Source organism: Triticum urartu, chromosome 7, assembly GCF_003073215.2.
Source record: "Triticum urartu cultivar G1812 chromosome 7, Tu2.1, whole genome shotgun sequence".
NCBI lineage: Eukaryota > Viridiplantae > Streptophyta > Magnoliopsida > Poales > Poaceae > Triticum > Triticum urartu.
In genome coordinates, this window is record NC_053028.1 from 418263380 (window position 1) to 418278442 (window position 15063).

A 15063-nucleotide genomic window follows, 5' to 3' on the forward strand; every position below is an offset into this window, starting at 1 on the left:
TAAATTGGCGTGCGACGGGGGACGAAGATAGCGCATGACAACCCAAGTAAAGCAAAGCAAAAAACCATTGCGTCACGATTTCCATTTTGATCATTAGATTTGTCTGTGTTCACTTCAGTAATATGCATAACTGCTCACACTCATATGATGCGAGGACACCGGTGAGGTTGAAATATCATGGTGCGGGCTTCTTTTCATGTCGATATCCGATGACGTGCACGACTAATAACACAAACATGACAAACCATAAAAGGTAAACCTGCATGTAAAGATACAAGCATCATCGCAGCACATCGACGAAGTAAGGGCACGCATGTATTTCATGCAATCAAACCGCACATCCACACTCCACGCCATCCCACGATAAATACTAGCTCCTTCGAAAGAATATCTGAAAACATACCGAACCCCTCAAAAAATAAAACAAAATCAAATTAGGTGCTAACTCTTAGTCATTTGAAATTTGCATGTACGTTGATCTCCTAAATATGAACCTTACATGTCCTTGGGTAAACCATAGAGCCTTTGCTTTCCTGGCAACCGCCAAAACCGTTTGTTGTAGTGATTTTTACATTTTCCCCGCTTGCATAGTTTTTAAGAATATTTATCTATTTTTATTCTAGGTTGATACAAATGTGACCATCCCACATAGAGGAAATATCAAGGAGATCGCAGACAAAATAAAATCATCTCTAAATTAACGTCGGATGGAGGACGAAGATAGCGCATGACAACCAAGTAAAGCAAAGCAAAAGACCATTTCGTCATGATTTCTATTTTTATCTTTAGATCTGTTTGCGTTCAATATAACGATGTGCATAACTGCTCACACTCATATGATGTCAGGACATCAATAAGGATGAAATATCGTGGCACGGGCTTCTTTCCACGTCAATATACGATGACGTGCACGGCTAATGACACAAACACGACAAACCCTAAAAGATAAACCGCCACGTAAAGACACAAGCATCATCGCACTGCATCGATGGAGCAAGGACATGCGTGTATTTCATGCGATCAAACCGCACGTCCACACTCCACGCCATCCCACGAGAAACACTATCTCCTTCGAAAGAATAACAGAAAACATACCAAATCCATACAAAATAAAATAAAATCAGGTCCTAACTCTTTAGCCATTTGAAATTTGCATGTCCCTTCGCCCCCTAAATTTGACAGTCAGGGGAGTGATATTCTTTTCTTGAGAATAAATGTTACCGTGATCTTACCGTAGAGATACTACTAGATAGTTTAGGTATCCATCCACGTGTGCTTAGAAAGTGATTGAGATCGACTCTTTGCATCTCAGGGACAACTTTTGTCGACGATAGAAAAAGGAAAAAAGAAAGAGTAGAAATCTAATCGCAACACCCTCCAAATCTACTCATCTCCACTGCCCCTATATAAACTGAAAAGGAAAGGAAAGAAAGGCAAAGGGGCCTATTTAAGAAGACCTGAAATGGGCAAATCGCATCTCGTCCCCCCGCATTAATCTAACCGGATCACAAATCAAACCAACCCACACCTCTCTCTGCCTGCCCATTTCCTCCTCTCCCCCTCTTCCTCCCCTCGCCGTGGGCTCCACCCGTCAGCCTACCGCGTAGTAGAGACTAGAGAGAGAGCGACAAGGGAGGGAGGGGGGCTAGCAGCTACAGAGAGAGAGAGAAGGAAAGGGCGCCGGAGGAAGGAGATGGGAGAGGAGAGGAAGGCAGGGGAGCAGGCGGCAGCGCGCGCGGCGGAGCAGGCGCGGGAGCTGCAGGACGCCGCCGCCGCGCTGCTCTCGCGGACGTGGGCGGAGGAGGAGGCGCTGCGCCGCCGCGCCGCCGCGCTCAGGGAGGACCTCGCCCGCCTGCGCAAGGCCGCCGCCAACGCACAAACCGAAAAGGTAACCAACCTTGCTGCTCCCAGGCTGCCGCGCGGCTCCCCCTCCTCCTTCTCCAAGTGCGCGTGCGTGCGTGCGTTGCGTGCGCGTGGGCGTGTCGGCGGGTCGCCGAGGAGATCGCCGCGCGGGTGTTTGCTGCGCCTAGGACTCCCAGCGCGGCTAGCTCGGCTCCGCGCCGCTGCGCTGCGCTGCTTCCCCGCGCCGGATCACTCGCTGAGGAAGATCTACGTGCGTGCGTGGAACTGCAGTTTGGTGCGCTGTGGAAATCTCAACTTCCCGCACTGCCAAGACGTACCCGTGGACAGGGACCCTGGACCCTGTCTCTGAATCACCGCGCCATTATATGCGTTTGACGCTGCTGGTTCATTGATCGTCACAATGTGCATGCAGCATACTTTTCTTCTGCTGATGTGACTGTGGCCTCTTTGTGTGCTTGTGGCAGGTCCACGAGGACTTGGATCGAGCGTCATGCCTCATAAGTGATGGTGACATTGCGACGATTCTCCCTAACAAGGCGCATGGTGATTGCTGCTCTTCTTCAGCTTGAGCTTGTTATTCATTTTTGTCATATTCATATATACCTCTCTCTTTTCTGAGGTTCTGTTCTTCTAATATTTTTCTGTCTTGGGGGTTTACAGGCACTTTTTTGAAGCTGTTATTGGGACCAGTGAATCTCCGCGCAAGGAAGGAGGTACAGCTCAAGGTGAAGGAGGAATACAATAGCTACAGGGTATGTGTAAAATTGTGTTATCATTGCTGAAAATCTAGGCCGCTATTCTTATTTTGAAATGAGGGCTTAGCATGATGCTGGCTGCAAGTGTGTTTGAGCCACCAATACATAAACAGCTTTGAAATTTAGTTTTCCATTTGATCCGAGTACTCTTTTAGGGGGAATACTATCCTTTAAACCTTCTACAAAGTGAAAGATGTACCTGCTGAGCAATGTCTGAGTTGTTTTGCAGATATAGATGTTAGATTTGTGGAGAACCGTGTACTGATATAGATAATAATCATTAGCTGGTAATACTTTACACTTGTTAATCTTTATTCCTCTTTTTTTTTCAGGATAGGACTGCCATAGTGTTTCTTGGTTTTCCGATGATTCTGTTGTTTCTTCGGTCATGGCTATGGAATGGATGCTTTCCAGCATTGCCAGTTCAGCTATATCAGGTATGCTCTGATGCTCGTTCAGGTAATCTGGTAACAATATGAACTGATGCTATGTTCTGAAAGATAAACTGACAGGTCAACTTATCTTATGTTTAACAGGCCTGGCTGTTACTCCTCTATACAACTTTAGCTTTGCGAGAGAACATATTGCGAGTTAATGGAAGTGATATCCGTCCTTGGTAAGGAACAATCACTAACTACTGTGGATCCATTGTTTTTTCTTAATGGTGATTCATTGCATTTTAGTATTGACCACTATTTTCATCTCTCATTTGATGCTTTGCCTTACCTGACTAAAAGATAACAACAATTCTATTCTTCAATACCTGTTTATCCACCTCTGACATGTTGCTTGCTGGCCTTACTTGTTATGATTTTGTCTGTTCTTTTTAAAGTCATTAACTCATTATCCATATAAGGACCAGTAATGTTAGTTCTTTTTGGTGCATTTGGCACTTAACAAAAGTTCATTTTATTCTTAAGGTGGGTATGCCATCACTATTGTGCCATGCTGATGGCTCTGGTGAGCCTCACATGGGGGATTAAGGGACAACCTGATTGTGCCCGCAAACAGGTATGCTTATAGATCTTTCTCTTCTGTTCCAAACACGGAAGCATGTGCTTAGCCTGTGCTCTTTTTGCAGAGAGGTGTCGAGTTATTTCTGTGCTGGGCTGTGATGCAAGGTTTTGCCATGATGTTGCAGAACAGATATCAACGTCAAAGACTATATACTCGAATTGCTTTGGGGAAGGTAATACATTTTGATAGAGAAGGGCAAAAAACTGGTTCTTTCTGTATTCACTCTGGTAGCTCTAGCCTATTATTTTCCTTATCAGTACCTCCTTTTGTGAATAACTTCACGATTTTTATGAACTTTATTCAACTGAAATTATCTTTGCACCATCTATCTTGTCGCATGGCATGTTTAGGCACCATATGACTCTTCTACTACATCCATTTACCGGTGCAATCATCTGCTGAAACTTTAGTCGAAGTAGTTTTCTTTAACTTGAATATTTCTTTCCGGCAGGCTAAAAGGATGGACGTCGTGTGGGGCGAGACTGCTGGTGTTGAAGGCCAACTATTGCTGTTGTGTCCCATCCTCTTTCTCTTGCAGGTATGCTGTTATCTTTAAGCCTTTGACCAACAATTACTCTGTTAGTATATACTTTATTTGGCATAAAATTGATGTCATTAGATTCGTACTCAAAAGTACTTGTGTGAGTTGTGGTTATGGTTTTGTATCACATAAATCTCTTCTCTCCTACTTAAAAAACACATAAGGTTTTGTCGTCCGCTCGTCCTTCGTCCAACCTTACATACGTTCCCCCTCCTCTTCCTATTTTGATTTATCCCCTCCCATCTCATGGTTTTTCCATCATTATTTCCTAAAAATTGCCTCAACTGCCCCACTTCTTATTGGCTTGCCAAATAAAAATCTGTTTTCTTGGGTAAGCTAATAAATACTTACCAAATAAGTGCTTATCAAATTAAATCCTATTTTTTCATACAATCACATTAATATGGACAGGTAGATCATAGGCTAACCTACTAGCATGTTTATGCTCCCATTATAACGCATGGGCAATTATCTAGTTACATACTAATAGTATAAGTGTTGGTCAAATGCTCGTCTTACGAAACAAAATACACCCAAGGGGTGGGAGAAGAAAGGGAAGTAGTGAGTAATGCAATCTGGAATGTAGGGAGTATTAAATATGCAAATATCAACCCAAGCTCATGAAGGACAGATTAGTTTTGTCTTCATAGTTCACATTTGATCTTGGCATGATGTGCTAAATTTTCCTGTTTTACCTGTTTGAATAATAGTATCAGGTCATTTATCTAGATCCTGTTTTACCTGTTTGAACAATAGTATCAGGTCATTTATCTAGATTGGGTTTTCTGTGCGATCAAGTGAGCATTCTTGCCTCATAACATCGAGTTATAATATTTCTCTCACAAATGTACAACGCCCGAGGCAATTATCTTGACTTCCCTTCTATTTATAGGTCTTTGAGGGTTATGTTGGATTTTTACTTCTTCGGACAGCTCATAAAGGGATCATTCCTGAGTGGCAGGTAAGGAACTTCTAGCCATTGATGCAACCAGGATTTATCATATTGGACCCATTTTATAACCTATGCATGCTGTCACAGGTTGTGGTGTGTGGGATCCTGCTTATTGCAATGGCAATTGGCAACTTTGCAAACACAGTGGACACATTGATGGTTAAGTCCAGATTCAAAGCAAAGATGAAGAAGTCCAAGAGCAAACGAGATCTTGCTGCATGCACGTCACCGACTCGCTCATCGCTGACAAATTCGGCAGCTGGAGCTTGAAATGGAGACGTTCTCATCATATGAACATTGCCCATATTCAATCAGGGGCTGTCAAAATTGTAAAGTATTAGTTTTTTTGGCCACCAGCTCCTTGTGCTGACAGTCTCTGTCAAAGCTCATACCCATGTAATCATCAAACGACTCGGTTGCTGATGGTGTCAGGTTGAGGGTAACTAAGAATAAACTGTTCATGTTTGTTTATTTATTTTTATTATGGACATCGAGTGGGCTAGATGAACTTAGGACTGTAAGGGGTAGTTAATTTTTTTTCCTGGTATAGGATAGTTATTTGCGAGACTTAGATTGTCAAAATCAAACATGCAAATTTGTATACAAACTGTGACCCTGCCAATTTCTTTCTCCCTGAGACCGTGAGGTTTTTTCTTGTTGATAAGCTCTGGTACCGGTCTCTGGATTTAGTTGAATCGTCGGTCAATCCTGTGCCATGTTTGTCTAGAAGTTATGGATTGCAATAGATAGCTCAAGATGGCACCACCACTCTGAAAAATCATCCATGGGTGCATTTTCTCATTTCAAGCTGGCGATCAACTGAAATCAGAGAACAGGTTTGCTCAAAAGTCATGTGCATTCCTAGCACAAATATAGGTATATATTAGATGGTGGTTCACTCTTGTCCTCTTTTAGTTGATTTCATTTAGTTTATTTAGATGATTTCATTTTGTCTTTAGTTGAGAGAATTGGAAGAAGAGTTGTTTAAATTTGAGATGTTGGCGTGAACCAATTGGCAACATTATCCACATTTTGATCTGAGGTTGCATGTATATTTTCCGCTTCATTAAAATGGTTATTATACTCGAGAGTTGGTTGAGGTCCCACAAAGTTGGAAGCTCTGCAAATCCTAGCGTGCCACCGCTGTGACCAGACAAATTGATCACAATGGGATTTCACTTGCCAATGTGAACATAACGGAGCTTTGTTATCTCTATCTTGGGAGTTTTAGTGAAATGTACACGGAGTAAGAGCAACTTCAATGAAGCGATTCATTTCGTCCGCGGCCGTCCGTTTGGATCAGCGTGAACAGAAAAGACGGCCCAACGCACCGACTCAAAGGACGTGCGTCCGTTTTTCGTTCGGGGGCGACCCATTCCCGGTCCATTTTTGAGCTTGATTTACGTCGGCGCAGACACGCGACGAACGCGCGCGCTCGCCTACTCCTGTCCCCGGGCCCGCTGGTCTGTGGCACATTGGCCTCCCCTCTCACCCTCCTTCCCCTGACCAACAAGCAACCCTCGCCCCGCCTCCTCCGTCACCGACGCCGCCGCCTATTTTTGCTGGCGACTCTTCCAGCTGCCGCCGCCTCCACATCCGCCCAGCACGCCGCCCCTGCCCCTAGTCGCCCGCCGCCGCCGTTTTGCCGCCGGGGAGCAAACTGGTTCCCGTCGCCGCTTCCCCCACCGCACAACGGTCACAACTACGACAAAGGGTACTATTTGGGTGACGGTATCTATCCTCAGTGGACCACTATTGTCAAGACAATACCCAACCCTGTCGGAGAGAAAAGGAAAAGATTTGCCCGAGAGCAAGCGAGTACTAGAAAGGATGGCGAGCGTGCCTTTGGTGTTTTGCAATCTCGATGGGGCATCGTTCAGTGTCCTGCTAATACTTGGAGCACGCAGGAACTATGGGAGGTGATGATTGCTTGTGTAATCATGCACAGTATGATAGTAGAAGACGAGCACCCGGAACGTCTGTACGATCAAAGCTTTCAGTTTCAGGGTGAGAATGTTGTGCCTGAGCATGGAGTAGCGGCAACATTTAAGCAGTTCACTAAGTTTCATGAAGACATGCATGATTGGGAAACTCGCGTGCAACTGCAAAATGATTTAGTTGAGCATATGTGGACTCATGTTGACAACCAATAGATGTATCTTCGTTTATTCGTTTGCAAAACTATGTGAAACATTTTTATTTGTATTTGGCTTGTAAAACTATACTATTTTATTGGGCGGCTAAACTATTTTGCTTGTTATTTCATTTCACAATATGTTTGAATGCAAATCAATGTAAAATTGGGCGGCCAGCCGGCCATGCCTGCACATATGGGTCGGCGTGTTGGGCGTGCTGCCGACCCATATGAAAAACAGGGCGGCCGACCCAAACGAACAAAAAGCGGACGAAATCGCCGTCCGTTTGGGTCGGCCCGTTGGAGTTGCTCTAATGGTGCATAAAAACAAGATACAGTTTCTCATAGTCTACATTTAGTTGTGGTCCATTGAGCTAACCTTGCTTATTTTGCAATGATGCTAGATTATGCAATCAAACAAATTTTGTGCATATATATAAAAAATATAAAAAAGACATGATGTTCAAAGGCCACTTTAAACAGACAATCAGAATAATGAATAAAATTAAGCTTAACATTACATCTGCATTGTACTTCCATGCCAAGAAGAAAAGGAAGCCTCGCTTTTCCTGGAATATACACTTGCCCGTCAATGGGGGCCTACAAACCTGGAGTTCATCTGCAGATCTACAACCTTAAGAGAATGGGTGAAAATAATGGCAGAAGACACATTTTTACAGTGCAACAATACTTTGTTAACCACTTAATTTAATGGGTACATAGTAGTATTGCTCGGAACTGTCAGCACGACTTCTGGATGAGTCACAAACCTACTTCTATGTTCTGGGATGCCGGCCAAGCAACCGGCCTTGTACTGGGAGCAGAGAGCACTGCCATTCTGGTTGGCCTTCCGCCTGAAGAAGCTCGCCATCGACACCACAACCACTGTGGGTACTGCCCACTGGCCTAACCTTTACTTGTTTTACCTGCAAGAAATGATCGCAAAATCGAGTGTCAAAGATCGACAAAGGTAATTATTACTCAGCTCGGCAATCTACAAAGTGAGGCCGTAGAGTGAGTGGAGTCATGAGATGCAATTAATTTTAAGAACACAAAAACTAGCTCTAGGTCCAGATTCAAGATGCCTGTCTGAAACAGCCATTACAAGCCAAGTGAAAGAGGTGGTTAGATTTAATTGGGGGAGAATGATACAAAAGTTTCAATACCTTGACATATTCCACAAAAGGGAGTAGAAGATGCCAGCAAAACTGATAGGCAACAAAAAAGCAAAATAATCTGAGTCTTCCACTTCCATGTACAAGAATCAAGTCCAGACTGCCATCATCATGCTGAGCTTTTGGTGCAACAAGTGGAGAAAATAACCCCTGGGCAGGCTTGCAGAAGTGGTTGCAGACCAAAATGCCAAGAAACTCCCCTTTCCTCGTAACCCAATTATCTCCAGTGCTACGATCCATATAAGTACCACTCTTAACCTTGCTGTCATCAGAAAGCTGGCCATGGCATTTTTCAATCGGTGACTCCAAGTTAGGAATTGTCTCTGGTGATAAAGGCAGATAATCCACCTCAAATTTGTATTGGGGCAGGGACAAAAACTTAAGAATGCCAGCGATGACGTAACGGAAGGGCCCAAGCTGCAGGCGGAAGTTTTCAGATAATTGCAGAACTGTAAAAAAAAGAGAGAATAAATTCGAGATTATAAGGTGACTAAAAACATGTCATAGCTATGGGTATGTAAAACAGAAGACAGGATGCATTAGTGCAGTAAAATCACACCAATCTGGAACTGTGGCCTAGTGGGTATTATCGTCAACCAATAAGAGGTAACTAGCATGAGTGGATCTTTAAAAGCAAATTGATCTGATATCTTCTTCTATGTCATCAAAATCATAAAGTAATTTAATCTTGTTCCTATTCTCAAGGATACAAACAGAAGTGTTCAGAAGAACATTTCAAGTTCTCAAATATCTAGATAAGAACCATGAGCATTTCTGTAATCCCACATAGTTAGCAAGATCATAGTAGAAGTTCTGTCATTCCTTCTCGCTCTTGCTGTTGTTTTGTATTATATATGATCTCCAAACATCACAAACAAAGTCTCTTCTATTCATAGTTTTTACCAACAGCCAAACCAAATAAGAACAAAATATAACTTTGTTGCCGAAGACAATACCTTCCACAAGGTTGTCTAACTAGGTTATAATACCAAGTTTTAACACAGACTAGCATCATTCGAATCAGCTATGCAATAAGAGTCAATCATCACATGCACCACTACAGAGCTACACGGACAGAAGAAGTAAACTTACCATCAGCTACAAAACCACAGTAGGAAGCCGTCAAACCGAAATGAGTAACTCCAGCTTGGATCCATTTTACAGCAAACACATCAATCGGTGTGAAACCACCCTACAGAAATATGAACTTACATATTAATATGCAGAGTCACATGTAAAATATGACAACAACACACCACCTTAGTATGTCAAATTGTCAACAGAACTCATGAAGAAAATTATCACTTTCAACATAACATCACAAAATTACCTTAGCTAAAGCAGTTGCTGCTGACACAGGATCCCTGATGCCAAGAACACTCCATACTAATGAATTATCGGAACCAGCAGGAACTATCCCAATAGGAAGTTGAAGCGCCTCTTTCAAATCGTCTCTACCAAGTAAACCATTCACAACCTGTTTAATGTATGGAAATATGTAGTTAGCAGAATGGGTACTGATGCTTCTGTTTGTATATAAATAATTTGACAGGCCTGAAATACATGACAGTGGTGTGTTGTTGTCCAAAACAAGTACAAGGTGTGGACAAGTATGAGTGCTACGCAGTTCAAAGTTCAAACTTCAAACTTCAAATAATAACCGATGGAGATCAGCAGAAAGTGAAACAGGTTACCAGCTCAGTCAAGTAGAAACATATGAAAGGAGATGAAACAATACCTCATTTACGACTCCATCACCCCCAACACAGATAATGCCTGTAACGAATGGAAACATCAGTGAATTGATCAATGAAACGAAAGCACAATTGCAAAAACAGATACGCGGTTCATATTACCATCAGGGCATGTACTGAGGTCAACAGTAGAAGCAAGCACCTTTGCATGACCAGCATACGCTGTTTCAACAACCTCCATCGCGAAGCCTGAAAGCTGCACCAGATCAAAATTCAAACTCAAAAGCACTCAGGTAGCAAAATATATATTTTAACAGGCATATGCGGCCAATTAAAAACAGAAGGAATTTTTTGCTGCTGTCTTGTGTAAATTAAGTATTTCACAGAACTAAGTAGAGGCAATACACTCTCAATGGATAATGACAGAAACTAAAATGATCAGTAGCATGAAACTGAAAGGGATCTTTTTTGGTAGTTGAAACCAACATAAACATTTTCACTTATAGCAAAACTAGGAACATCTTACCTTCAGTGTTGATTGCACTTTCTTGTAGAAAACCTCGCGAGAGCTACGGAATCCAGAATTAGGATTCAGGATGACAAGGACTTTACGAATATTGTTTTGTTTCGCATTTGATTGGTCTTGCAAAACATTAAGTCCTAAATAGCTGGGAAGTTGCTCTGTGTAAGTGGTACTAAGGTCAGAGCAACAGTTTGATACAGTCCGCCTCTGGATGAGAAGGGTGGTCTGCAATCGAGTAGATTTCCATAATTTGCGAGGCAAAAGCATCTGGCCAGCTTGCGGTGTTTGTAGCTTCATGGTATTAGAATACTGATAGTAGCTTCTTGGGCGGCGTGAATTGTAGGAAAAGCATTCGTTTACAGCACTACAGGATACCTGCAATATGATGATACATACATAATATGAGAGCAAGATCTAAAGTCAACAGCATGCTCAAAAAGGAGTATTTCCATGCTCATGTCAAGATGAAAACTTAATGCAGCACCCACGTAGCAGCACCCTAATATGTTTTAATAAGATGCTACATTAGTCTTAGTGAAGTATTTCCCACCACAGCACTATGAATCAATACTCCCTCTGATCCAAATTAATTGACGCGACTTTAGTACAACTTTGTACTAGCTGCGTCAATTAATTTGGATCAGAGGTAGTACTGTACTTGTTTAGAAAGGAAAACAATGTAATGCTACGATGCATAGAAAAACAATGTAAAATTCAGCAGGAGAAAAGTTTGTGACCATATCAAACTCTCCATTTGTAATGAAAACTTGAAAATTCGTGGTTACACGACAATGATCCAGCTTCATTTAAGATTTAACCCAGGGAGAGGAAAGAAAGCCAGCAACTAGACACAAGAAACAGATCTCAGAGCTAGTGGTAGAAAGTCTGGCAAATGAATCACATTCCACATGCAAAATCACGAGTTAACTACCCAAAATGCAGAGCAGAACAGTAGGAGAGGAGAATTTTTTTAAAAGAAAAGTTGAACTACCCCTCCTTTTCTTCCCCCGTTCTTGGCAACCTCGAGAAAGCAAGGACATTTTCACTCATCTGCACGCTCCAGTTCCTACTCAGAAACTAAATAAATCCTAAAAGACAGCTACGCCTAGGAGATACAACAAGGAACAGACTTAGGGAAGCGGGAGGAAGGTTTTACCGGGGATCGGACGAGGCTTCTGGAGCTCATGATCAATCTGGACGCGAGGCAACAGCCCACAGCTCCAGATCAAGAAGCACCTCTCAAGCCTCAAGTTAACGGAGGGAGGGGCCGCGGCGGTGCTGGGGACTCAGCGGCGAGCGGCGGCGACGGAGAGGAGAGGGGAGAGGGGGATTGCGGAGGAGAGGGGAAGCACGGGGTGTTTATTTCGTGCCCCTTTCCTTTTGTTCGTTTGTTTTCTCCGGCCGACGATTAGCGGCCGTTGGATGAGGAAGATGGATGAATAAGACTACGATGGTTTGATTCTTTGGATGAGTGGATGTACTGTGTAGGAGAGCGATTTGGTTCATGTGGGTTTGGACTCGTGCACGTTGTCCAACGCTTAATCAGTGAGAACATATCTTCTTATTCTTTTTCAAGAACTTCCAATTTGCTCGTCAATCCTCGTGGTAGTACAAAGAACACCATAAATAATAATAATTACATCAGGTCTATTGACCATCTAGCGACAAATGCAAGCACTGAAGCGATAAAAAATCACACCGCCGTCATCGCCTCTCCTTTATCGAAGCCTGGCAAAACTTGTTGTAGTAGACAATTGGGAAGTTGTCGTGCTCATGCCCCATAGAACCAGCGCATTAGAACAGCAACCGTCACCGATGAAGAAAAGTGTAGATCGGAAAAATCCAACATGTAAACACACGAACGTATACGCACCAAGACGGATCCATGGAGATCCACTGAAGATCAGCACCGACTGAATCCCACGAGATCCGCTGGAGAGACACCTTCACATGCCTTCTGACGACGTTGTACGGATCACCGGAACAAAGACTAGGCGGGGTGACTTTATTTCAACTATAGGGAGCTACCATCGTCTCGCTTCCTAAGCATTACACAAATTCTAATCAACTTTATAGAAAGACCTAAAAATGGAGCAGGAGCCTTCTCACCGGCAGAGGTTGAGGTCCACCGTGCTTTCATGGACCTAAGGCCACCGGAGACAAGGCGAAGACCCTCGTCTTGAGAGGAGTCGGTCGCTATTTTATTATAATATATACACTAGGCTTTTCTGAAGAACTTGAAATAGTGAAAGTGCAACTATCCCTGGGTGGTTTTGGTAATTCCTAACAACATATAGCCCATTGAGCTAATGCTACTTCAAGATAAACATTTCAGGACAGCTCAATGATTGGCATGGCATGGATGAGAAATGTGGATCCCTCAAAATGCTAAGGACAAAGGATTGGCTCAAACTCAAAGCTCAGGACTCTACATTTTTTTCATTTTAAGTGATCCAAGATCACATTGAGTCCATAGGAAAAGCCAATACTATCAAGAGTGGGTGAGGTGTTGGTTAATGAGTTTCTTGCTCAAAGTGCTTAGTAATATGCTCCAAAAACCCTCAACTACTTTCTCTCACATCCACATATGTCCTAAACCAAAAGTCAAACTCGGCCCCACCGAATCTGTCTATCCGGCGCCACCGAGTTCAGTTGACATAGCCACTACCAGAAACCCTAGTCTTTTCGGTCTTACCGATAGGGATCTCGGTCTCACCAAGATGGGATTGTAATCTCTTTGTTTCCCTTCATAACGTTTCAGTCAAACCGAGATGAGCGATTGGTCCCACCGAGATTGCAATGCAAACTCTCTGTTTCCCTTTCGTAACGTTTCGGTACAACCGAGATGAGCGAATCGGTCCCACCGAGTTTGCCTGACCAACTCTGTGTTTGTCTATTACCAAAATTGGTCCCAGCGAGTTTATGTAATCGGTCTTACCGAGATTACGTTAATGCCCTAACCCTAACAAAATCGGTCTCACCGAGTTGACATGTCGGTCTCACCGAAAATTCTAACGGTCACATAAGGAACTAAATCGGTCTGACCGAGTTTCACGATTCGGTCCCACCGAGTTTGGTAAATTGTGTGTAACGGTTAGATATTGTGTGGAGGCTATATATACCCCTCCACCCACTCTTCATTCAAGGAGAGAGCCATCAGAACATGCCTACACTTCCAACATACATTTTCTGAGAGAGAACCACCTACACTTGTGTTGAGGTCAAGGTATTCCATTCCAACCACATAAATCTTGATCTCCATCCTTTCCCAAGTTGCTTTCCACTCAAATCATCTTTCCACCAAATCCTATCCTATGAGAGAGAGTTGACTGTTTGGGAGACTATCATTTGAAGCACAAGAGTAAGGAGTTCATCATCAACACACCATTTGTTACCTCTTGGAGAGTGGTGTCTCTTAGATTGGTTAGGTGTCACTTGGGAGCATCCGTCAAGATTGTGGATTTGAACCAAGGAGTTTGTAAGGGCAAGGAGATCGCCTACTTCATGAAGATCTACCCTATTAGTGAGGCAAGCCCTTCATGGGCGACGACCATGGTGGGATAGACAAGGTTGCTTCTTCGTGGACCCTTTATGGGTGGAGCCCTCCGTGGACTCGCGCAACCGTTACCCTTCGTGGGTTGAAGTCTCTATCAACGTGGATGTATGATAGCACCACTTATCGGAACCACGCCAAAAATCTCCATGTCTACATTGAATTTGCTCCCTCCAAACTCCTCCCTTTACCTTCATATACAATTGTTTTACTTTCTGCTGCTATACTCTTAGAATTGCATGTGTAGGTTGATTGCTTGACTTGTGTAAAGTTGCTAAAATCTGCTAAGAATTAAAATTGAGAAAAGGCTAGATTTTTATTTGGTCAAGTAGTCTAATCACCCCCCCTCTAGACATACTTTCGATCCTACAAGTGGTATCAGAGTTTTGGTCTCCATTTGCTTTGATTTTCATAGCTTTTGCTGGTCATAGCCTTGATTTCACAACCTAGGAGAGTATGGAATCTAGCGAGGGAAATTACCACCGTAGAGGTCCTTACATTGATGGTACTAATTTTGCTAGTTGAAAGTATAAGATGAAAATGCATATTCTTGGACATAACCCCGTCGTTTGGGCTATTGTGTGTATTGACTTGCAAGGTGAATTCTTTGATAGGAGAGAACCGAACCGTGAAGCTACCACGGAAGAGTTGAAGATGCTGCAATACAATGCTCAAGCTTGTGATATTCTCTTCAACGGATTGTGCCCCAAAGAATTCAACAAAATCAGCCGTCTTGAGAATGCAAAGGAAATTTGGGATACTTTGATTGATATGCATGAAGGTACCAACTCCATCAAGGAATCTAAATTGGATGTTCTTCAAAGTCAACTTGACAAGTTCAAAATGAAGGATGGTG

At 43.1% G+C, this 15063-nt stretch overlaps 2 protein-coding genes across 2 annotated transcripts; one reads left to right on the top strand and one right to left on the bottom strand.

Annotated features, from left to right (window-relative positions):
• The first annotated feature begins 1450 nt into the window (after positions 1-1450).
• LOC125520142 (transmembrane protein 120 homolog) lies at positions 1451-5765 on the top strand. The gene is made up of 10 exons (XM_048684976.1): positions 1451-1888; positions 2328-2406; positions 2524-2615; positions 2951-3055; positions 3155-3234; positions 3539-3629; positions 3700-3807; positions 4087-4173; positions 5069-5137; positions 5216-5765. The coding sequence occupies exons 1-10, from the start codon at positions 1694-1696 to the stop codon at positions 5396-5398; spliced, it is 1089 nt and encodes a 362-aa protein (XP_048540933.1). The 5' UTR covers positions 1451-1693; the 3' UTR covers positions 5399-5765.
• Positions 5766-7755: 1990 nt separating this feature from the next.
• LOC125520597 (sphingoid long-chain bases kinase 1-like) lies at positions 7756-12104 on the bottom strand. Its single transcript, XM_048685552.1, has 8 exons — positions 11811-12104; positions 10658-11029; positions 10294-10387; positions 10176-10213; positions 9768-9914; positions 9530-9629; positions 8429-8886; positions 7756-8188 (listed from the first exon to the last, which is right to left on the bottom strand). The coding sequence occupies exons 1-8, from the start codon at positions 11838-11840 to the stop codon at positions 8039-8041; spliced, it is 1389 nt and encodes a 462-aa protein (XP_048541509.1). The 5' UTR covers positions 11841-12104; the 3' UTR covers positions 7756-8038.
• Between the last annotated feature and the right edge of the window lie 2959 nt (positions 12105-15063).